Source organism: Choloepus didactylus, chromosome 4, assembly GCF_015220235.1.
Source record: "Choloepus didactylus isolate mChoDid1 chromosome 4, mChoDid1.pri, whole genome shotgun sequence".
In the NCBI taxonomy this organism is placed as follows: Eukaryota; Metazoa; Chordata; class Mammalia; order Pilosa; family Megalonychidae; genus Choloepus; species Choloepus didactylus.
In genome coordinates, this window is record NC_051310.1 from 77,224,631 (window position 1) to 77,248,243 (window position 23,613).

General features: G+C 43.1%; 1 protein-coding gene across 4 annotated transcripts in view; it reads right to left on the minus strand.

Annotated features, from left to right (window-relative positions):
* FAM189A1 (family with sequence similarity 189 member A1) overlaps positions 1-9,447 on the minus strand; it is a 496,302-nt gene extending 486,855 nt beyond the window's left edge. For all 4 annotated transcript variants that reach the window (XM_037832874.1, XM_037832875.1, XM_037832873.1 and 1 more), the window contains exon 1: positions 9,085-9,447. In XM_037832874.1, the coding sequence (XP_037688802.1) occupies positions 9,085-9,303 (219 nt within the window). In that variant the 5' untranslated portion in view covers positions 9,304-9,447. The remainder of the gene's footprint in view (positions 1-9,084) is intronic.
* Between the last annotated feature and the right edge of the window lie 14,166 nt (positions 9,448-23,613).

Sequence of the window (23,613 nt, forward strand, 5' to 3'; positions counted from 1 at the left end):
GAAAAGGACATGTGCTTAATCTTAATCCATTTCTGTGGGTGTAAACCCACTGCATATAGGACATTTCAAAGATGTTACTTTCAGTTAAGGTGTGGCCCAACTGTATGAGTTGGCCTTAATCCTATTACTGGAGACTGTATAAAGAGAAAGACACTTGGAGGAGAAGCAGGAAATCAACAGAACCCAAAAGAGAAAGGAGAGCACATCGCCATGTGATGGGAAAGCCAAGGAACCCAAGGATTGCCAGCAAGCCAGAATGCTACTGAACTCGGTTGGAAGCAAACCTTTTAGCCTCTGAAACTGAGAGCCAACAAATTCCTGTTGGACAGTCAACCCATTGGATGGTATTTGTCTTAGAAGCCAGAAAACTAAGATACATGGATAGATATTTAAATAGTTATAGATGCATAAGAGTGTGTGTGTGTGTGTGTGTGTGTGTGTGTGTGTGTGTGTGTGAAGGAGAGAGGGAGAGAGAGAGGTCAGGAGAGGGAGAGAGGGAGAGAGAGGGAGAGGGGGAGGGGTAAGAGGGGAAGAGGAGGGGGAGGGGGAGAGAGGGAGAGAGGGAGAAAGGGAGAGAGAGAGAGGGAAGAGGGAGGGGGAAGGTGGAGAAGGGGAGAAGGGGGAGGGGGAGAGGGGGAGAAGGGGGAGGGGAAGAGGGGGAGAGAGGGGGAGAGGGGGAGAGGGGGAGAGGGGGAGAGAGAATCCTAGCTATGTCCACTGAAATGGCCTAGAAGCAATGAGGCCCCTCAAGTAGTAACTACACTGAACATCCTGATCTTGGTTTCTAAACACCAACCTGTATAAAAAGTCATCAAGGCTCCTTGGAGAAATGGCAGATTCCAGGACTGGGGCAAGGAAAAACATGAGATAAGCCTGGAACATCTTGTGTCAGGAAGTTAGGAGATGCATGGAGTATAATGGGGAAATAAGGAGAAATTAAGCATCAAAATAGATAATGACATCACCAACACATTTCCCTCATTCCAAATAGGAACTCAGTACATGGATGGTGGTGATGGTAGCACAACATTGCAATGTAATTAACAGCACTGAAATATATATCTGAATGTGGTTCAAAGGGGAAATCTTAGGTTATATATATATATATATATATATATATATATATATATATATATACATATATATATATATATATATACATACACATAGTAAAAGAATAAAAATTTTTTAAAAATCCATGGAACTGCACTACTAAAACAGTGAACCCTAAGTTAAATCATGAACTATAGGTCATAGTACAATTATTAAAATACTAAATTATTAAAATGTGCTTTCATCCATTGTAACAAATGTACCACACCAATGCAAGGTGTTAATAATAGGGTGATACATGGGTACCCTGTATTTTATGCAGGATTGTTCTGAAAACTCACAACTTCTCCAATTAAAAAAAAACAGATGACTGTAATATATGACAACCCATTGAATAAAACAGGTAACTCTTGATAAATACTTAAAAATGAATAAAAAAATAAATGGGAGAGAAGAGAAAGCTCTTCTTACAGAACAATAACAACTAATAAATGTAAAAGGAATGATAGGAGAAGAGAATCATCACTTGGCAACCATCAAAGAGGTGACTGATTCAGATAGATGCTAAGGCTGGTGGGTGGAGGTTTGATGACGAGCAGGATATTGGCATAATCTCAGAATACCTCCCCACAAACTACTAACCAAAGGGTAAATGGCGAATTGGAAGTGAATAAACCCAGCAGACACCAACATGATCAGGCAAACAAGGTGAGCCTCGCCACTGGTGGGAAGGGCTGACGTCAGTGCCTCCTGACGTGATGTGCTGAGAAGAACACAACAGCTTTTCTGGAGTAGTCCTGCCAAAAACACACAGCCTGAGCTTGGCCAAGAGGAAAAATCAGAGGGGCCCAGACTGAGAGCCATCCAACAGAATATAAAGCCTGTACTCTTTAAAACTGAGAAACAGGAAGGACGCAGGAAGACTGAAGAACGCTCCAGACTGATGCAGAGTTAGGTGACAATACACATACATATTCATGGATAGGATCCTGAATCAGAAAGGGAAAAAAAACACTATTTGGACAGTTAGTGAAACTGAAATCAGGAGAGGGGGTCTATAGATTGGATGACGATGTTCTCCCAACATTGATTTTCTGATTTGGTGGGGGGGGTTATGCTGGTTATACTTGTTAAATCCTAGTTTGGGGAAAATATACATTATGGGACTTCACATCTGCAGCTTGCTCCCCAAATGGTAAGAAAAAGAATGATAATGGATTTTTTGTCCATTGAGAAAGAGAATACACATGAGCACAAACCATGAAGCAAATGTAGTAAGATGTTTACAATTATGGAATTTAAATGAAAGGATAAAGACTTCTTAGTTCTGTTCCAGCTTTTCTGTAAATTGGAAATTATTTCAAACTAGATTTTTTTTAAATACTAGACTGGTTTCTTTAAATGCCTGTCTTCTAGCACAAAATTTGGCTGTGAGAATTCCAATGCACAATATTTATAAGTGACTAATACATGTTATATGGAAGCCCAAATGATTTTTTCCTTATCTTTAAAGTCCATTATTTAACAAGGATATATCTCAGTGTTGACTATTCTGCATTGATTTTTCCCAGTGACACAATGTATCCTTTCAAGTCTTCTTTTATTTCAGGAAAGTTTTCTTGCATGATAGTTCTAAATATTTATTTTATGCCATTGCTTTGTTCTTCCTTCCCTGGACACTCTAATTATACATGTACTGGATCTCCTTTGTCTGTCTTCTATAGCTATTACTTTCTAATTCACTTCATCCCTTTTTTTTTCTTCCTTTTCATCCTCTCTTGTTCTTTCTATGGTGTCCATTTGCTCTTGTGTTCCTTCTAATTCAGTCTTCATCACTGAAAATCATTTCCTCTCCCGACATGTCTGTTTCCAACTCATAATTTCCTGTAATCATATCCTTTGGGAGCTTTTCTTTTTGTGATGTATGTTCTTTTGAAACTTTTTCTTTTAGTTCATACTGAAATATAAATTTATAATTTTTCTAATATGCTCTCATTTCCCGAAGAACAATTACATTCATTTCATCATTTTTCTATGAATGAATTTTGCATAAGGTTGGATTGTATTCCTTTTTGGTTCCCCATGTTCAAATGAGGTGGATTTTCCTGATCTATTAGGGAACAGTTCATAAGATATGGGGGCAGGAGGGGGGGCCAGAATAGCTTACCCAACTGGGACCTATTGATCTGTGAAAGACCCAAAATATGAGCTACGTATGCACTCCTCTGTTCCTCAGAGTTAAGTCCAGAACCTTTGTAAAGTTCAAAAAGACGTTTTGCCTGTAGCCCTTTGCTGCAGCTAGAGCTCTCAAATCCTTGTTTTCCATGGCTGTACTCTCAGCTTTTGGTGTTATCTTGTGCTGTTTGAGCACTGGATGAGACCTGTTTCCTTGGGGGCTTCCCCGCCCCATCACTACCACACAAACATGCTCAATTTGCTTCCTGTTTCCAGTAATTTCCCATAAGTGAGGCTGTCTTTCTAGAAGGGAGGACTGACTAATGCATTTCGAAGATTCCCTAGGACTTATGCCAACCCATAACCATTTCAGTTTTGCCTGCTGCTTTCAGATCAGGCCACCAAGGTTTCCACTCAGAGCATAGTTTTCCACTTTTCAGGAGTAAGTAATTCTTGGAGACCTTTGGTTTCCACAGCCTGTGAAGAGCCTCCTTCACCTCCTACGGCTCCCTGCACACAGCTGTTGCTCTAGAACAGCCTGCTGCTGCTGGTGGCTTGACCACACCTGCCAGATCCCAGGACTCCTGGGGACCCCCCATCACCTCGGTGGACACTGCCTTCCGCAAGCTTTTGCTCTGGCTACACTGTTAACTGGTTAATTTTGCAGGAAGAGTCTAAAGGAGATGGAAAAACTAGTATGATACTATGAACACATCCCCATGAAATATTTTTTGAAAGGCATAAAACAAGAAACGAATGAATGAAGAGACACACCACGTTCCTGAATTGACAGACTGAATATGATAAAGCTGTCCGTCCTTCCAAAACTAATACATAAATGTAATGGAATTCCAATCCAAATCCTAAGGGAGTCTTACCAGAAACCAGACACAGTTATTTTAAAGTTCATGGGGAAGAACAGCCAAGGCACTTTTGAAAACAAAAACCAGAGGAACGTGTCTTGCCAGATGGTAAAACTCACCATGAAGTTACTATAATCAAAACAATATGGTATTGACTCTAAAATAGACAAAAGGGTGACGCTGAATAGACTCCAAAAATAGAACCACATGTACAGAGGGCCTCTACATATGATGGAGACATTTCAATTCAGTTGGAAAAGCGTGGCTTATTTAAGAAATGGTCCCGACATGATTAATTATTTATCTGAAAGCAAACAAAATTAGACTCTTTCTCTATGCCATTTGCAAAATATATCCTGGATAAATTAGAACTTAAATGTAACAATAAAATGAAAACATTAGAAGGAAATGTAGATGAATATTTGTGTGACCTCAGTAATGGTGATCTTCTTAACTAAGAGAAAAGAACCCAGAAGCTATGAAAGATAGAAGTAACAGATTTGACTACATAAACGTTAAAAACTTTTTCTTTATACAAAAGACACCAAAAATAAAGCCAAATGGTAAATGGAAAACTGCGAGAAATATCTGCAACCCTTAAGACAGACAAGGGCCCAATATTCCTATATACAGAGTCCTTAAAATGGGTAAGAAAATAATAGCCAACTCAGAAAAATGGACAAATGACATAAACACAAAATTCACAGAAGAGGAAATGCAGATTACTGATATACATATGAAAAGATATCCCAACATTCCAGGAGCCATGGAAACTCAGATCAAATGAAAACAATCAGATACCTTTTTTCTTAAATCAGATTAATAAAAATGTTAAAAAAGACCACTAACATCCCATATTGGCAAAGAGGTGGGAAAATAGGCACCCTTATTTAATGCTTCTGGGGTTGGAATAACTACAATCTTTTGTGAAAATTAATCCAGTAATACCAAACAAAATTCAAAATCTAAATACCCCGGCACTAGCAATTCCACTGTGGGGCGTTCTTCAGAAAACAAGCACTGGCATCTGAGGATGGATATGCAACACAGTTTGTACAGGCATTGAACTTACATGACCAGAATATTCTCAGGAGGACAGCAACTGAATAAATGACAGTAATCCATACTGTGGACTATTACACATCCATTAAAAATAATGCGGTATGCCTGGGAATATTCGTTAGACAGTAATGAAAAAAAGAAGTCAAAGTAATGGGTGTGGTATATCTCATGTTTGTAATTGAAAAAAAAAAAAACATACTCCAATATATATAAATTCTAATGTATATTTGTGATTGTAGAGGAAAGCAACACTGGTAATACTGGTTACCTATGGGTATACAATTAGGGTAGAAAAAGAGCGGTTGTCATTTTATTTTTTGTACACTTTACTGATTTTAATTATGGCAACAAGCATCTGTTGCTTGGGATTATTAAAAAAATCCAAGTAGTTTCCTTTAAAGGAAAACACACACATATGCACACATACACATACACATCAGCTCCCAAAGACCATGCCTATATCAACATATGTAACTGATAATGATATTCACAATGTACTTGTTTGTCTCTGATGTCCTGGGCGGTAATCATATTTCAAAGACCATCACGACGTGGCTCTCTTAAAGGATAACTATTCAAAATCTCCACCCAGCTCTTTCTGAACCATTGATACAGACTGTCATCTCTCAAAATGGGCAAGGCATTCATGCACAAGAGAAATGAGGCATCGTGGCTGGATGGCAAGGTCCCCAGGCCCCCAGGGGAGGAAAAGCATTTGAAAGTGGCCTTCAAATAAATGAAACTGCCTTTGTCACTGCAGCTGCTCCCTCTGACCAGACCTGACCTGCCTCCAACCTCACCAAGATGCGCCCCAACCTTAAACATCCTCTACTGCTCTGCTCTCCTCCTCAGAGCTCTCTTTGGATCTTCACCTTTGCATGCAGGTTTTGTGCTTTTTCCTATGAAACACAGTGTGACCTCCTTGACAAGGGTGACCCCTGTATCACTATGCTTTATTTCCTCCCCTTCTGTCTCCTCCCATAGGCAGGTAAGTCTAGTGGTTAGGATCAGAGCATCTGAGTCCAAACCCAACACTGGCCACTTTTTGGCTGAGTGGCCTTGGGCAGGTTACTTGGCTCCTCATCACCTCCATTTACTCAGCAGAAGCTGCCAAGTCTTCCAAAGGGTTAGAGCTAAAACCAAGACAGCGTCAGTTCTGCTGCATTCTACTGACTAATCTGAGTCAGAGACTTGGTCCAAGATAAGAGTATGTGTGGTTGAATCGTGTATCCCAATTTAGATACTTTCTTAATCTTTATCCTTACCATCCCTGTGGGTGTGAACCTATTATCAATAGGACCTCCTGAAGATGTTATTTTTACCTAAGGTATGGTCCAATTGAACGAAGGTGGGTCTTAATCCAGATTACTGGAGGCCTTTACAAGCAGAAGAAATTCAGATACAGGGAGAGAAAGCTATAGGGAGGAGACAGAAGCCAGAAATCAGAGGGAAACTGAAAGAGAAAGGAGAGGACATCATCATGTGATGAGAAAGCCAAAGAACCAAGGACTGCCAGCCAACCAGAGTGCTACTCACCTTGGGAGGACGCAAGCCTTCTAGCCTCTGAAACCATGAGCCAATAAATCCCTGTTGTTAAGCCAAAACAGTTGCGGTATTTGTCATAGCAGCTCGGGGTAAAACAAGAAGGAAGAGAACTGCACGGTCCAGGGGGGGCCACGGATGCAACAGGCCATTATACCAAGTAAAACTCTGGCACGCAACCAATGTTCAATAAACATGAGCTGTTTTTCTTAGGAATTAGTTTCTCTTAAATTGAAGACAGCTGTTTTTATAATGATTCTTCACCACATACAAAACACAGAGAAAACCAAAGGCGGTGAACAAGCACACGCATCTTGCTCTAGAAAACGCAATGGAACCAGAGTACAGCCCTAAATCCCAAATTTCAGTATAAAGCCAACCACCACAGACACCATTCTTAAAGGAATAAAAGCATGTCACCAATTCACAGTCCTGGGGGGTGGGGGCAGGTGCACGGCAACGAGCCAGGGTCCTCCATCCACAACTACGCCAAAGTGCCAACCTGTTCCAGCATAACCAAAACCACCCACCATTTCCACAAAGGGCAGCGGCAATACATGAGAAAAGATACGTACTGTATGAAAAGAATTTTAAAGGTGTTTGTGGTCGATTAAGTTCGACAAAAGAAAGCAGCCCATGAGAAAACAGATTTAATCTGGGGGTGCGGGAGATAGACCTAGGGCAGAAGTTACCTTAAAATCACTAAAATGTAAGCAGTGTTTGTTCCATTCTTATTTTTTCCCCAGAGCCTAGAATAATGTCTGCATGTAGCAGGTGCTCAATAAAACATCTGTGGAATGACTTTCAGTCATGACAAGTTAAAACTAACCAAAACTAACAGTTTTTGAAAGGAAAAACACTGGAAACCCAAACTGAATTATTGTTTCACATATTTACTTAAATCTTTAGACAACAATGTAGCAAATGAGCATTTTCCACACAAACAGCTTTCCCACTGTGCCCAAGACCTGTTTTCCTTTTTAGGTTTATTATCAAAATGCAGCTCCCTCAAAAGGCAGGATTCAGGAAAGGACCAGGGAGAGAAGCTCATTTAAACCGCCTGCCACCTGTAAGTTGGCTCCAGCAGATACAAACCTCACCAGACAGACGACATGAAAACAATGCATATTAAATAATGCTAAAAACTGAGCAACAGATGTGTGAAGACTATATATAGCGGAGCATTTGAATCACTGGCTCCCTGCTCCTGCCTGGAACCCCCTCTCTCTTATTTGAACACTGAGCTGTGGCCGCAGGCTCTGTTGTTCTAATCAGCTCTCCCAGGCTCACCTGTGGTCTGACGATTAATACTCCACCAGAATAGAACGACCATACCTGTCTAGATTAGGGTGTTCTAGAGTCAGTTTTGCTCAGATCTCATCTGAGAAGCCGTGCAATGGACTTAGAGAACAAAGACGGTTATCCAAAAAAAAAAAAAAAAAAGAACCACAAAACTGGACAGAATTTTTAAATTTCAAAGATCAAGAACATTAACTATAAAGGGCTTGGTTTCGATTTTGGGAGATGAAATGAAAACATACTTTGTTTACAGTTGAAGCCTATAAGACACACTTCAATACCATAAGCCAAGGGTAGTTACAGATGCCCCCGGTTATCAGAATATGTGCCTCTCTTTATAAATATCTGCGCTGTACATATTTTCCTATTTCCATACGTCCATTCTTTATTAATATGAGGGAGGGGCTCAAATTTCAACAAAACTCTATAAAATGCCAAAAATTAACTCGTGGGTACAATCTCTTCCTTTAACACAGACCTCCAAGTGGTTTTCTCCTGGTTTCTCTAATTTAGGGGTCATCCTCGCCATCCGGAGCTCAGAAAACACACCCCCTGGACGCGGCTGCGGGTCGCCTGCGGGGTCCCGCCGCCCACAGGGCCGGGCCTGCCGGGCGCAGAAGGGAAACGACAAGTCCCCGACGCCGAGTGGGTGAGTGGCCGCCCCCGCCGCGGGAACCGATTCGCACCTGGACGGGACGCCCCCGACCTGCAGCTAAGAGCCGCCGCGAAGGTTCCACGCTCAGAGAGACGCGGCTCCCGCACCCGGGGTGCCAGCGGCTCGGATTCCACCTCTCCGCCCGCGACGCGGCCGGTCAGCCCGATGCCCAGGTCCCCGCGCCCCTGCCCACCCTCGCCGGCGGTCCCTCCCGCCGCTGGCTTCGGCGTCCTTTAAAAGTAACTCCGGGGATCACTGCACTGGGCAGGAGAAAGCAATGCCGGGAAAGCTGTGCGTCTGGGTCTCCGGAGTTGCTTTTGCCCGAGTTTTGCACCGCACCTGGCACTGCGGCGCGGCCCCGCAGCCCGCGCCCTCCGCCCGGCACCGTCCCCGCCCCACGTCCCCGACCTGCCGCGGCCCGCCGCGCGCACTCACCGAGAAGCCGGCCCAGAAGGGACAGGAGTGGCGGACCCGGGCCGAGGTGGTGAGCGCCAGCGCGGCGAAGCTGACGGCCACGATGAGGCATCCGAGCGCCATCTGCGTGGCCCCGAGCGCCAGCACGATGCGGGAGCGACCCGGACACTCGCGCAGGCGGGACAGGTTGCGGGGCAGCGCGGCGGGGCGCTGAGCGCGGGGACCGCCTGCGGGGGGCATAGCTTCGGGCGCCCGCACGCCTCCCGCTCCGGCTCCCGCGCCGCACCTTGCCGCCCCCTCGCCTCACTGAGGGTCCGAGGCAAGTTGCGCCGGGTGCAAGGACGTCCTCCCCGCGGCCCGCGGGCGCTGGCGGGCTGCGGCGGCCACGCGCCAGGAGCGGGCCGGGCCGGGCGGGGAGCCGGGCGCCCGCAGCCCCTGCCTGCGCCCTTGCCCCATGCCGCCGCCGCCGCTCCGCAGGAGCCGCCCGCTGCGCCGCGCAGCGCCCTCTCCTGCCCGCGCGCGCGCGCGCGCGCTCTCCTCGGCCCAAGCGCGGGGGGCGAGCCGCCGTCTCCGGGCGCGAGCCTCGCCGCTGCCGCCGCCTGCGAGCGCTGGGCGGGAGCGGGAGCGGGAGCTGGAGCCTGAACAGGGAAAAGCTGGAGCGGGCTCCGCGCAGGTGCGGGCCCCGCGGCCGGCTCTTCGGCGCTCGCGCCTCTCGCCTGGGAGGCGGCGCGGGACCCGGGGAGGGGAGTGGGGACGGCGGCCGCTTCTAGGGCCAGGGGCGACTGCCGACTGCCTCGCGGCCCGTGGCGCGGAAAGGGCCTGAGAGATGGGCGCGAGCTACGGGCAGAACCTGGGCCGGCCGGGGTGGGCGCGCGCCGCGGCGGCGGCGGGGAGGACCGGGAAGACAGAGAAGACGGCTCCGCAGCGCGGGGAGCGGAAAGGAGGTACATTCCGAGCGCTCTGCCCCGGGTGTGGCAGCCGGGAGCCTTTAGCAGATGCAGAATTCCAAAATCCAAAATGCTGTTTTCCTGCAATTCCAGAATTTCACCAGCCATCCGCTGAGAACTTGGCCCTGAAGGACTCGGCAGTTCTAACATTCCCAGTTCACAAAACAGATGTCTCTTACCCACATTTCGTTTGCAGAGTTTTCGATAGAAGTCAAGTGTTTGCCTTGAAACAAACTGCGTAGATCGAGTTTAAACAAACAAAAGCATTTTAAACGCATTCAATCATCTCTACTCCTTCCTGCCAATATAGGGGTTTAAACAATTATGTGACTTCTTCCTTGGAGTACTGAGATAACGCGAAAGTTTTCATTGTCCTAATTCGCAGTATGGCCCTGTTTATTTAACAATTTAAGATTGTGTTGTAAAGATCTGTGTTAAAGGACCACGTGCGTTGGGAAGGCTGAAGGGATCAGACATAAAAAGGCAAAGATCAATGTAATAAAGGGAAGTGGCGGGTCATTTTCCAAGACCATCTTCCACCGCCTTATAGCAGAGCTTAAAGGAGGCCCCTGTTGGAACTGAAACGCTGGAGCGTCTCACCCAAAATATCTCATTTGCTAGTGCTTGATATTTCACGCTCAGAGATATTGATTCCTTTGGGGCTTGAAGAGCCTCTATTAAAATGCAAATTCCCCTTGGAAGGGGCAATAGCTCAAATCTTCATCAGCCAACACCTTAGCAGAGATGGGATTTATTTTCCAATTTAAGCAGAGAGCCAAGAGACGAAGCAGGAGGTGGGGAATTCCACAGATAAAGTGGCTGACCTCAAAATGTTGGCTTCTGGCCCAGGCTATTTCTCTCCCGGTTCTTATCTGGAACATTAGGGGCCCACTGGCACCCTTTAGGGCAGAGGAGTACAAATTCAAATTTCCTGGACACATTTTCTACCTAGACTTTTGCAGGGCAGTGCTTTTAAAGACTTGGAACAATACCAAAGCCTGATCCTGGACTACAGGGAAGTTATGACCTCATTGTGGTCACCTCTCTCGATTCTTGCATTCATTCATTCCTCCAACAAAAGTTGGTAAAGGGCTTTCTAGCACCAGGCACTCTTTGGTTTGTTTGTTTGTTTTTTTGGCTTTTGCTTGATGTGTCAGTGTGTGTTATTTCTTTCATTGTGGTAACATATAACACAAAACTTAACCATTTTAACTATTTTTAAGTGCACAATTCAGTGGCATTAATTATGTTCATAATGTTATGCCTCCTTCACCACCATCCATTACCAAAACTTTCTCATCACCCCAAATAGAAACTGCACCCATTAGGCATTAACTCTGTTCTAGTTTGCTAATGCTGCCGGAATGCAAACACCAGAAGTGGACTGGCTTTTATAAAGGGGGTTTATTTGGTTACACAGTTACAGTCTTAAGTCCATAAAATGTCCATCAACAAAGGGTACCTTCACTGGAGGATGGCCAATGGTGTCTGGAAAACCTCTTTTGGCTGGGAATGCAAGTGGCTGGCATCTGCTCCAAGTTCTGGTTTCAATATGGCTTTCTCCCAGGACGTTCCTCTCTAGGCCGCAGCTCCTCTTCAAAATGTCACTCTCAGTTGCTCTTGGGGCGTTTGTCCTCTCTTAGCTTCTCCAGAGCAAGAGTGTGCTTTCAACAGCCGTCTTCACACAGTCTCTCATCTGCAGCTCCTCTTTCAGCTCCTGGGAGTTCTTCAGAGTGTCCCTCTCGGCTGTAGCTCCTCTTTAAAATGTCACTGTCAGCTGCACTGAGCTCCCTGTTTGTCAGCTCATTCATATGGCTCCGGTGATTTAATTTAGACCCACCTGAATGGGTGGGGTAACACCTCCCTGGAAATTATCCAGAGTCATCACCCACAGTTGGGTGGGGCACATCTCCACAGAAACACTCAAAGAATTACAATCTAATCAACACTGATATGTCTGCCCACACAAGATTACATCAAAGATAATGGTGTTTTGGGGGACATAATACATTCAAACCAGCACACCCCCTGACCTCTAATCTATTTTCCATCTCTATGAATTTGCTTAATCTGGATATTTCATACGCACACAATCATACAATAAGCCTTTTGTGTTGGGCTTATTTCAACTAGCATAATGTTTTCAGGGTTCATCCATGTTGTAACATGTAGCAGATCTTAATTCTTTTTTATGGCTGAATACCATCCCATCAAACAGATATACTACATTTTGTTTATCCATTCACCTGTCGATGGACACTTGGGTTGTTTCCACCCTTCAGCTATTGTGAATAATGCTGCTACAAGCACTGGCATACAAGTGTCTGTTCTAGTTCCTGTTTTCAATTCTTGGGATATATGCCTAGAAGTGGAATTATGGGTCAAATGGTAATTCTGTGTTTAACTTTTGGTAGAACTACCAAAGTGTTTTCCACACTGGCTGCACCATTTAACATTCTCAGCAGCAATGCAGGAGAGTTCCAACTACTCCATATTCTCACCAACACTTGTAATTTTCTGCTTGTTTGTTTGTTTTTAATATCAATCCTAGTGGATGTGAGGTGCTCTCTCACTGTGGTTTTGATTTGCATGCTGTTGAGCTTTTTTCCATGTGCTGATTGGCCACTTGTGTATCTTCTTTCAAGAAATATCTATTAAATCCTTTGCTCATTTTTTAATTGGGTTGTTTATCTTTTTGTTTTTGAGTTGTAGGTGTTCTTTATATGTTCTGGATTTTAAAACCTTATCAGATAGTTTCCAAATATTTTCTCCCACTCTGTAGGTTCTCTTTTCACATTCTTAATAATTTCCTTTGATGCACAAAAGTTTTTGACTTTGATTAAATCCAACTTACATATTTTTTGGTATAAAGTCTAAGCATCCATCACCAAATCCAAGTTCATATAGATTTTACCCTGTTATCTTCTAAGAATTTTATGGTTTTAGCTCTTATATTTAGGTCTTTGATCGATTTTGAGTTACTTTTTATATTGGGGTGAGGTAGGGGTCCAAGTACATTTTTTTGCCTGTGGATATTAGTTTTCCCAGCACCATTTGTTGAAAACATCAGATACCCTTTCAGGCTCCAAGAGTAGATCAGTGAACAAAACAGACAAAACCCCTGCCTTCTAAATACCAGGAAAGAAATGGACAGTAAACATAACAAAAACATAAATTACAAAGAGTTTATTCACATTATATAGTATGATCATTCAAAAAAAAATAGGCAATTGCTATGCGTCAGACATAGGATAGGAGGATGACAAAAGTAGATATACCCCCTGCACTTGGAAACTTCCAGTCTAGAGTCAAAGACAGACAAACATGGTGAATTCTCCAAGGCCAATTGCAATGGGACTGATTGATGCAATGGAGAATAGATAAATGACGCCAAAAACAAATAAGGCAATTTGAAAAGAGCTTTCCAGCCACAATATGGAAAATCAATTGAGAGGGGCCCAGGTGAATGTGGGAAATTGAGATATGGATGCCATAATTTAGGCAACAGGTGACAGTATTTTGGATTAAGGTGAGGATGGAGGTAAGGAAAATTGTTAGATGTTTAAAAGGAGTCAGTAGGTGATGAATTAAATGTGGCTTACATACAGGGAAGTGCCAGTTGGAACACCAAAGTTTGAGCCACATACAGGGAAATGCCAGTTGGAACACCAAAGTTTGAGCCACTGAAGGGTGGAAACTTCCATTGACCTCCCATTTAAAAATTAGATGTGCTTCTAAAATATATGTAAATCAATTTTCTTTTTAATTAATGGAACGAAAAGAGAGCTCCAAACAGCACAGCAGGGGATTTTGGTGTAAGTGGGTTAGGAAAGGGATCTACCTTCTCAGTAATTTGGTTTGGGGGGCAGAGGGAGAAACTGATCCAAAAATTAAACATCCTTTGCTGCTTTTGAAATCAATTCTGTGTTTTAGAAGAATTTAAATATCAGGTTGAATTTAAGGCAGTAGCCAAAGTTACCTTGATAGACAGCTGGAATTTGGAGATATAAATAAAGGGAGACAATTTCATGGATGTTTTTCATAAGTAAAGAGAGGGAAGGAAAAAGGGAGGGAAGGAAGAAGAAAAGAAAGAAAGAAGAAATGTAGGAAGAAAGGGAGGGAAGGAAGGAAGGAAGGGAGGGAGGGAGGAAGAAAAGAAGGAAAGGAAGGTTGTATCCTGGCAACTCATTGACCCTCTTTGAGTCTCACTCAGTGGTTTTCTCTTATCAAAGGACCATAATAATACATAGCCTAGTGTTATGGGTGATTCTTGGAGACTCCTGGAACCAACTTATAGCAACTCTATCTTCTCCGTGGACCAGGTGGAGCTAATAGCCTCTAAGATCATCATCCTTAAGCCAGGCAGGACAAGGTGGCTGAGCCTTTTCCGAAGCTCCAAGGGAAGATGGACAACACTTGCAAACACCCCACTGTCAGTGTCTTTGTTTCAGATTCCTGCTCTTTTCAACATACGCCTCTCCATAGGTGGATGAGAAATGAACTTGTCCCTTGGTGTTCTCAGTAAGGCTGAAGAAACTTGTGCTTGGAGCCAGCCATCTGCCTATGGAAAAGAAATAGTCAGTAGAGAACCTCTGCTTCCAGGAACAGGGGACTAGGTCACTCTCCTGCCTAAGAAGCCAGATGAAATATTTTGAAGATATCATTTTAAAAATATCAAAGAATTAAGGAGACAATGAGGGAACACCAGACGAAGACCTGAATGGGGAAGGAATCCAAGGAGGGGCTGCAGCCCTCAGGCAGCGTCTGCCCTGGGACACGACTTTCTGGCTTTGGCAGGTGCTCAGGGTTAGAAAGAGGAGTGTGAGTCCAGGGACCTCCAAGGCTGGGGAGCCAGTAAACTGGTCCCCTGCCTTGTGATGGAACCCCAGATAGCTGCACCCAGGGAGTAAGAGGGTAAAGCTCCTTCCCTCTGGCTGCAGGGGCCCAGAATTACCAAACTCAAAACTTAGATTCAGGTCATATTGTATTGCTCAGGCTCCTAGGAGCTGGCGAGGCAATAGAAAATCCTTTCTGGAAAAAGATATCCTAGACCTCAAAGTACTCCTACAAATAGCATTTTTAAAATGACTTTTCCCTTTAAAAATCTCCTTTTGGTTATAAAATAAAATATACATTAAAAAGTTCATGGTATATAAATGTAAAACTTATTGTATTATTTTAAAGCGAATAATCCTGTAGCTACCACCCTGGTCAAGAAATTAGAACATTTCAATCTGCTAAAAGCCCTCATATGCCCAGGCCCTCTGGCCCCCAAAAGGTCACCACTAGCCTGCCTTTTATGACAATTGCTTCTTTTAAAAAAAAATTTTACAGGAAAAAATCATTTTAAAAATACAGCATCCCCATCTATCTGCCTTGAAGGGGTATCTCACACCATATACAAAAATTAACTCAAAATGGATCAAAGACCTAAATATAAGAAACAGGATTATAAAACTCCTAAAAGAAAATGTAGGGAAGTATCTTCAGGATCTTGTATTAGACAATGGTTTCTTAGACTTTATACCCAAAGCACAGCAACAAAAGAAAAAATAGGTAAATGAGACCTCATCAAAAGTAAAAACTTTTGAGCTTCAAAGGACTTTATTACAAAAGTGAAAAGACAATCTACTCGATGGGAGAAAATATGTGGAAAGTACATATCCAATAAGGGTTTAATATCCAGAATATACAAAGAAATCCTGCAACTCAATAAAAACATAAACAACCAAATTAAAAAATGGGTAAGAGACTTGAATAGACATTTCTCCAAAGAAGATAAATGGCCAAAGAGTACAAGAAAAGATGCTCAATATACTAGCTATTAGGGAAATGCAAATCAAAACCACAATGAGATACCATTTCCTACCCTCTAGAATGGCTAGTATTGAAAAAACAGAAAATTACAAGTGTTGGAAAGGATGCGGAGAAACAGGAATGCTCATTCATTGCTGGTGGGAATATAAAATGGTGCAGCCACTTTGGAAGACACTTGGGCAGTTCCTCAGAAAGCTAAGTATAGAATTACCATATGACCCGGCAATCCTGCTACTAGCTAGGTATATACCCAGAAGAATTGAAAGCAGGGCCTGAACAAATATTTGCACACAAATCTTTGCACAAATATTTGCTGTTCATAGTGGCATCAGTCACAATTGACAATTGCTTCTTTGTTTTGCTTCATAGCTTTATCACCTACTGTGCTGGTTTGAATTTGTTTCATACCCCAGAAAAGCCTATGTTCTTTTCATCCAATCTTGTGGAGGCAGACCTATTGTTGGCTGGGACCTTTTGATTAGGTTGTTTCCATGGGGATGTGACCCCACCTATTCAAGGTAGGTCTTAATCCGCTTGCTGAAGTCCTTTAAGGGACAGACATTTTGGAGAGCTCAGAGCCAAGAAGGTTTAGAGAAGCTGAGAAAGAAAATGCCCCAGGGAAAAGCAAGAAGGACCCACAGGAGCTGAGAGAGCCATTTGGAAACCAGAACCAGGAAAGAAGGACTGGCAGACATCGCCAAATGCCTTCCGATGTGACAGAGGAACCCCGGATGCCCGTGGCTTTCCTCCAGGAAGGAAGCCTCTTGTTGGTACCTTAATTTGAACATTTTCACGTCCTTAGAATTGTAACTTGTAACTTAATAAATCCCCATTGTTAAAAGCCAACCCATTTCAGGTATATTGCATTCCAGCAGCCTTAGCAAACCGAAACACCTATGGACATATCCTTAGAGACTTTCCCCATTTTTGAACTTTAATAATAATAATATAGTCACTTTTATCTTACAACTGGTTTTTTGCTCAACATTGTATTTATGAAATTTAGCCATGTTGTTGCAGGTAATCATTCTCATTGTTTTGTGTTATTCCACTTCACAATTATACTACACTTTATTTAACCATTCTACTGTGGATGGTCACTTGAGTTGGTGCCAATTTTAAACTATTATATGTGAATATTCATATATGTGTCTCTTAGTGCATTTCTGTACACAGGGACAGAAATTCCGGGTCACAGATTGTGCACATTTTCTGCTTTGCATCATACTGCCAAACAGGTGTACAAAGTATCTGTACTAATTTATACTCTCATCAGAAGTGGATAAGAATCCCAGGTATTCCACGTTGTCACCAATATTTAGTGTCAACAGGTTTCTTTTGTGTTTGTTTTTTTTTTTTATTTTTGCCAATCTGATGGGTGTGTAGAAATTTCAATTTAACCATGCTTTAACATGTATTTCTCTGGTTATTAATGAGATTCAGCACCTTTTCAGATGTTAATTGGCCATGTCAATTTACTGTTTTTAAGAAAAACGCTCTTCCCCACTTTTCTGTTGGGTTGTCTTTTGTATATTAATTTGTAGGAGTTCTTTATATTCATTATTTTTATTGTAAATGTCATCTCCTACTCTGTGACTTGCCTTTTCAATCTCTCAATGGTGTCTTTTGATGGACAAAAGTTCTTAACTTTAATGAAATCAAAATTATCAATTTCTTCCTATATGGCTGGTGCTTTATTGGGTCCTGTATAAAAAATATTTCTCTACTTTGAAATCATGAAGATATGTTCCAATTTTATCTTCTAGAAATTTTATTCTTCTTATTCATATTTGGTTTCACAATCTACCTAAAATTGGTTTTGTGAATGGTGTGAATTAAAGGTCAGGTTTCTTCTCTTTTTTTTTCCAATAATGATACTCATTCATTGAAAAGATGATTCTTTCCCCCACTGCTCTGCATGTTTGTCATAAATCATACAACCATCTATGTGTAACTCTTCTTCTAAGGACTCCGTTTTGTTCCATTAGTCTTTTTGTCTTTCCTTCAGCAGTTCCAAGCCCTCCAGCCTTGTTTTACTTCTCCACGAGTGTTTTGGCTATTCTTGGCCCTTTGCTTTCCTATGTACATTTAGGATCAGGATGCCATTGGATCTATAGATCTGGGGAGGTTTGAAATCAAGTGTTCCCAATCCATGAACGTGGTATATCTCTTCAAGAGCATGGTACACGTCTCAAGCCTTCTTTAAATGTTTGCAATAGTTTTATAGTTTTCAGTGTGCAATATATTTTTTTATTCATTTTATTGAGATATATTCATATACCATACAATCATCCAAAGCATACAATCAATTGTTCACCGAACCATCACATAGTTGTACATTCATCACCCCAATCTATTTTTTGAACATTTTCCTTGTACCAGAAAAAGTGAAAATAAGAATAAAAAATAAAAGTAAAGAAGAACACCCAAAACACACCCCCTCCCACCCTATTTTTCATTTAGTTTTTTGTCTCCATTTTTCTACTCATCCATCCATACACTGGATAAAGGGAGTGTGATCCATAAGGCTTTCACAATCATACTGTCACCTCTTGTAAGCTACATTGCTATACAATCATCTTCAAGAATCAAGGCTACTGGGTTGCAGTTTGATAGTTTCAGGTATTTACTTTTAGCTATTCCAATGCATTAGAACCTAAAAAGGGTTATCTAAGAGTGCCCACCAAAGTGACCTCTTGACTCCAATTGGAATCTCTCAGCCACTGAAACTTTATTGAATTTCATTTCACATCCCCCTTTTGGTCAAGAAGATTGCGGGACACTGATTACGTGCTTCGACTTGGCGGGCCTGGGCCAGGGGACCGGATCCGCCCCTGGGGAGGGTGGTGGGCACGGGCGACAGCGCCCTCCACAGCCCCCCAGGCCTGGGAAAGTGAGGCCGGAGGCAGGCCCCATTCCCTCACCCAAAATACCACCGTTAGGGGAGGCTTGCCGGAGGGAACCGCCTTTTCCCCACCCCCTTATCTTGCCCGGACACTCCCCGTTGCCAGTGCAACTCCCATCACCACCAGTGTGCATACATTGTTGCCAGACACCGTTGCCAGAGCAACTCCCGCCCCTTTTCAAACAACCTCCGTGCTCTCTTAGAACCAATCCTAACCTCCGCACCCTCTCAGAACCAATCCTAGCCTTTATCCCCTCAGCATTGACTTGTAACAACCCCTGCCCTCTATGCCAGCCTATATAACTTGTGCTCACCCCTAATAAAGTCTCTTGGCTTCTTCACCCTTAAAGAACCGTGTCCTGCCTGTTCCTTCTCGCCGCCCTCCACACCTTGCACGCCTCCGCCGGGGACCGGGCCCAGTCCCCCGCCTCGCCCTCGCCTCCGGGAAAGAGCCCCCGCCGCCGGTACCCTCCGAGCAACGCCGAGAGCCGAGGGTTCAGCAACCGGCCGCCCCCCCCCCCCCCCAGATAAATCAACTGCGACCGCAAAGATGATCTCAATCCCACAATGTCTGGTCCAGATTCATCTACTGGAGTCATATCTCATGTTGCCAGGGAGATTTACACTCCTGAGAGTCAGATCCCATGTAGGGGGGAGGGCAGTGAGTTCACCCTCTGAGTCGGCTTAGCTAGAGAGAGAGGGCTACATCTGAGCAACAAAGAGGCACTCAGGGGGAGACTCTTAGGCACAATTATAAGCAGGTTTAGCCTCTCCTTTGCAGTGATGAGCTTCATAAGGGCAAGTCCTGTAATAGAGGCCTTGGCACATCAAACTGCCAGTCCTCAATGTTTGTGAGAGCATCAGCAACAATACAGGTGAGGAAGCCCAACACCTCTGCATTTTCCCCCAGCTCCTCAAGGAGATCCTGCATATATATTTTTATTCTCTGTCCAAATTACTTTGGGATGTGTTGCTATTTCACACTAACCTATGCAAACCTACCAGGCCTCACTTCCTATTAAAAGTTCCATGTAATTACGATATTTTAACAAACTGTGTGAGTTAAATTGTTTAGGAAATATAGATCTTGTACCAAGTAAACATCTCTTCCCTAGGCCTCACATGGAATTTGAAGTTTTAAAACGCAGTCAGTATTGTCCTTTACCCTTTGGCCCAATTTGTCCTAGTACTAACCACATCTGCTTCATTCGTATCTCTAGTTGAAGTCTGGATTATTTTTCAGCTTTTTTAACAGTTGCTATATGTGCTGATACTGACATTAATATCTGTCAAGTTCTAGCTCTGAGTTTCAGGTGTCACACAGATACCCAAAGTTCCAGGGATCGATCAGGTTATACATACACAAAGGGAGCAACATCTCAGAGTCTGGAGATAGTCATTATAATTCAGGAATAGATGTGACTGCTGTAAAGCTTACAATCTAGGGACCCTTACAATAAGCATTCTCTTGATAAGGTATGCTCTAAGGTTCAATTCTGAGTTTATACATTATAGTTAGTCCATATTGGGGAGGCATTATAGTGTGTTCTAGTTTGCTAATGCTGCTGGAATGCAAAACACCAGAGATGGATTGGCTTTTATAAAGGGGGTTTATTTGGCTACACAGTTACAGTCTTAAGGCCATAAAGTGTCCAAGGTAACACATCAGCAATTGGGTGCCTTCACTGGAGGATGGCCAATGGTGTCCAGAAAACCTCTGTTAGCTGGGAAGGCACATGGCTGGCATCTGCTCTGGGGTTCTGGTTTCAAAATGGCTTTCTCCCAGAATGTTCCTCTTTAGGCCGCAGGTCCTCTTCAAAATGACACTCTCGTTTGCTCTTGGGGCATTAGTCCTCTCTTAGCTTCTCCGGAGCAAGAGTCTGCTTTCAACAGCTGTCTTCAAACTGTCTCTCATCTGCAGCTACTCTCTCACCTTCCATGCATTCTTCAAAGTGTCCCTCTTGGCTGTAGCAAGCTTGCTCCTTCTGTCTAAGCTTATATAGTGCTCCAGTAAACTAATCAAGGCCCATGCTGAATGGGTGGGGCCACACCGCCATGGAAATTATCCAATCAGAGTTATCACCCACAGTTGGGTGGGGCACATTTCCATGGAAACAACCTAATCCAAACCTTTCAAATTAATCCCCACTAATGTGTCTGCCCCCACAAGATTGTATGAAAGAACATGGCTTTTTCTGGGGGACATAATGTATACAAACCGGTACATAGTGTTTGCCTTGGTTTCTGGCATAATTCACTCAAAATACTGTCTACAGGATCCATTCACCTCGTTGCATGTCTCACAGCTTCACTTTCTCGCAGTTGCTCAATATTTCATTGTATGCACACAACACAGTTCACCATTCTGTTCCCCATTGAAGTATCTTAGGCCACCTCTGCCCATTGCAAATCATGCATACTCTCTCCATAAACACCAGTGTGCAAATGTCCATTCATATCCCTGCTCTCAGATCCTCCAAGTAAATGCCCCCTAATGAGATTGCAGGACCTTATGGCACCCACATGCTTAGCTTCGTGTGGAACCACCCCACTGTCCTCCAGAAAGGCTACACCATTCTGCCTCCTAACCAACAGTAAATGTGTACATCCCTCTCTCCATGTTTTCTCCAGCACTCTTATCCCTGTTTATATTTTTCCATATAATTTTATAGCACTATATTCGCATACCATATAATTATTTACAGTATACAATCAGTTGTTCATGGTATCATCATACAGTTTTGCATTTATCACCACAGTCAGCACTTGAACATATTGATTACTAAGAAAAAAAAGTTTTGTTTTTTTAACAAATAATATAAAAAATAATAAAAAGAAAAATAAAATATCATACAGTATAATATAATAACAGGGTCAGACAACAACAGCACTACCAAGAATCCCACATCCCTCCCTTATATTCCCCTCTCATACTTATTTAGCTTTGGTATAATTGTGCAATACCTTTTGATATATTTTTTAACTAGGTCCTTGATATTTCTGATACAGTTTTAAATGGTATATCAGTTATCTATTACTCAAAACTTAGTTGGTTAAAACAACAGTTTATTACCTTACATAGTTTCTAGGGACCAGAATTTGGGAGCAGCTAAGCTATGTGGTTCTGACTCAGGAGCTCGCCTGAAGTTGCAGTCCAGCTATCAGCCAGGGCTGCAGTCTTTGTGGACTAGACTGGGGCTGGAGAGTCCACTTTCAAGGTGACTCACGGCTTTTGGTTGAAGGCCTCAGTACCTCACCACATGGACCACTTCATAGGGTGATGAAAACATGGCAGCTGCCTTCCCCCAGAGTAAGTGTTTCAAGAGAGCAAGAGAGCAGAAGCGAGAATCCCCAAGACAAAAGCTGTAGTGTCTTTTATAACCAGATCTTAGAAATGGCATACCACCTGTTCCAATTTGCTAATGCTACTGTTATGCAAAATACCAGGAATGGATTGACTTTTATAAAGGGAGTTTATTTGGTTACAAAGTAAAAGTTCCTAAGGCCATAAAAGTGTCCAAACTAAGGCACTGACAAGAGGATACCTTCACTGAAGAATCGCTGATGGCATCCAGAACACCTCTGTCATTTGGGAAGGCAGGTGGCTGGCATCTGCTCTTCCTGAGTTGTGTTTCAAAATGGCTCTCTCTAAAATGTCTCTGGGCTTGTCTCTGTTAGCCTCTTCAGCTCCTGTGCATCTAACTACCTGGGGATCCTCTCTTAGTTTCTCCAGAGCAAACTTTGGGCTAGCAACTCTTAGCTTAGCATCTCCAAGCATCAGCTTTCAATGGCCTTCTCCAAAATATCTCTTAGCTGCTCTCCAAAATGTACCTTTCTTACAGGACTCCAGTGATTTAATTAAGACCCACCCTGAATGGGTGGGTTCCAGATCTCCATGGAGATAATTCAATCCAAGATCTAGCCCAGAGGTCATTGAGTCACATCTCCATGGAAGCACTCAGTCAAAAGATTAATGTCTGCCCTCACAAGATTGCATTAAAGAATATGGCTTTTGGGGGGATGTAATATATCCAAACTGGCATGCCACCACTTCTACTGCAGTCTATTGGTCCTACAGCCCAACCCTGGACAATGTGGGAGGGATATAGACAAGGATGTGAACAATGGAAATTGGGGATCATGGAGTGCCATCTTGGAGGCTGGTTGTCACAAATGAAATCTTTTTTATCATTTTAATCAACTGTATTAAAATTTTGCTAGTAATAAAATTTGCCAATAATAAAATTAAGCCAGTGGAGAGAAATATAATTGATTTCTGAATATTGACCTGATAACCAGAAACCCTGCTAAAATTCCTTAACAATTCTGCTAATTGCTTTTGAATTTCTCTACACTCATAATCACACCATCCATGAATAATGCCAACTTTATTTCTCTGTAGCAGCCAACTGAGGAGATATTCTCCTGCAGGAATTGAAGAAGGAGGCTGCCATGTTGTGAGAGGGCCATGTGGCCAGGACCTGAGGGTGGTGTCCAGGTGCTGAGAGACAGCCCCCAGGCAACAGCCAGCAAGAAAACAGGGACCTCAGTCCTACAACCACAAGCAATTAAATTCTGCCAACATCCTGAATGAGCGACAGGTGAGAGCCCAGCCCCGGCCACCACCTTGATTACAGCTTTGTGAGAGCAAGAGATACAGCTAACCTGCACCTTGACTTCTGACCTGCCAAACTGTGAGATGATAAATTTGTGTTGTTTTAAGCCACTAAATTTATGGTCATTCATTATGCAGCAATAGAAAACTAATAGAGACACTTTCTATAAGATAAATTCCTGCCTTGTTTTGCTTTGGGGTTTTTCATAAATGTGTGGATAATTTTATCAAGGCCTTCTGCAGTTATTGAGATGTTCATATTTTCC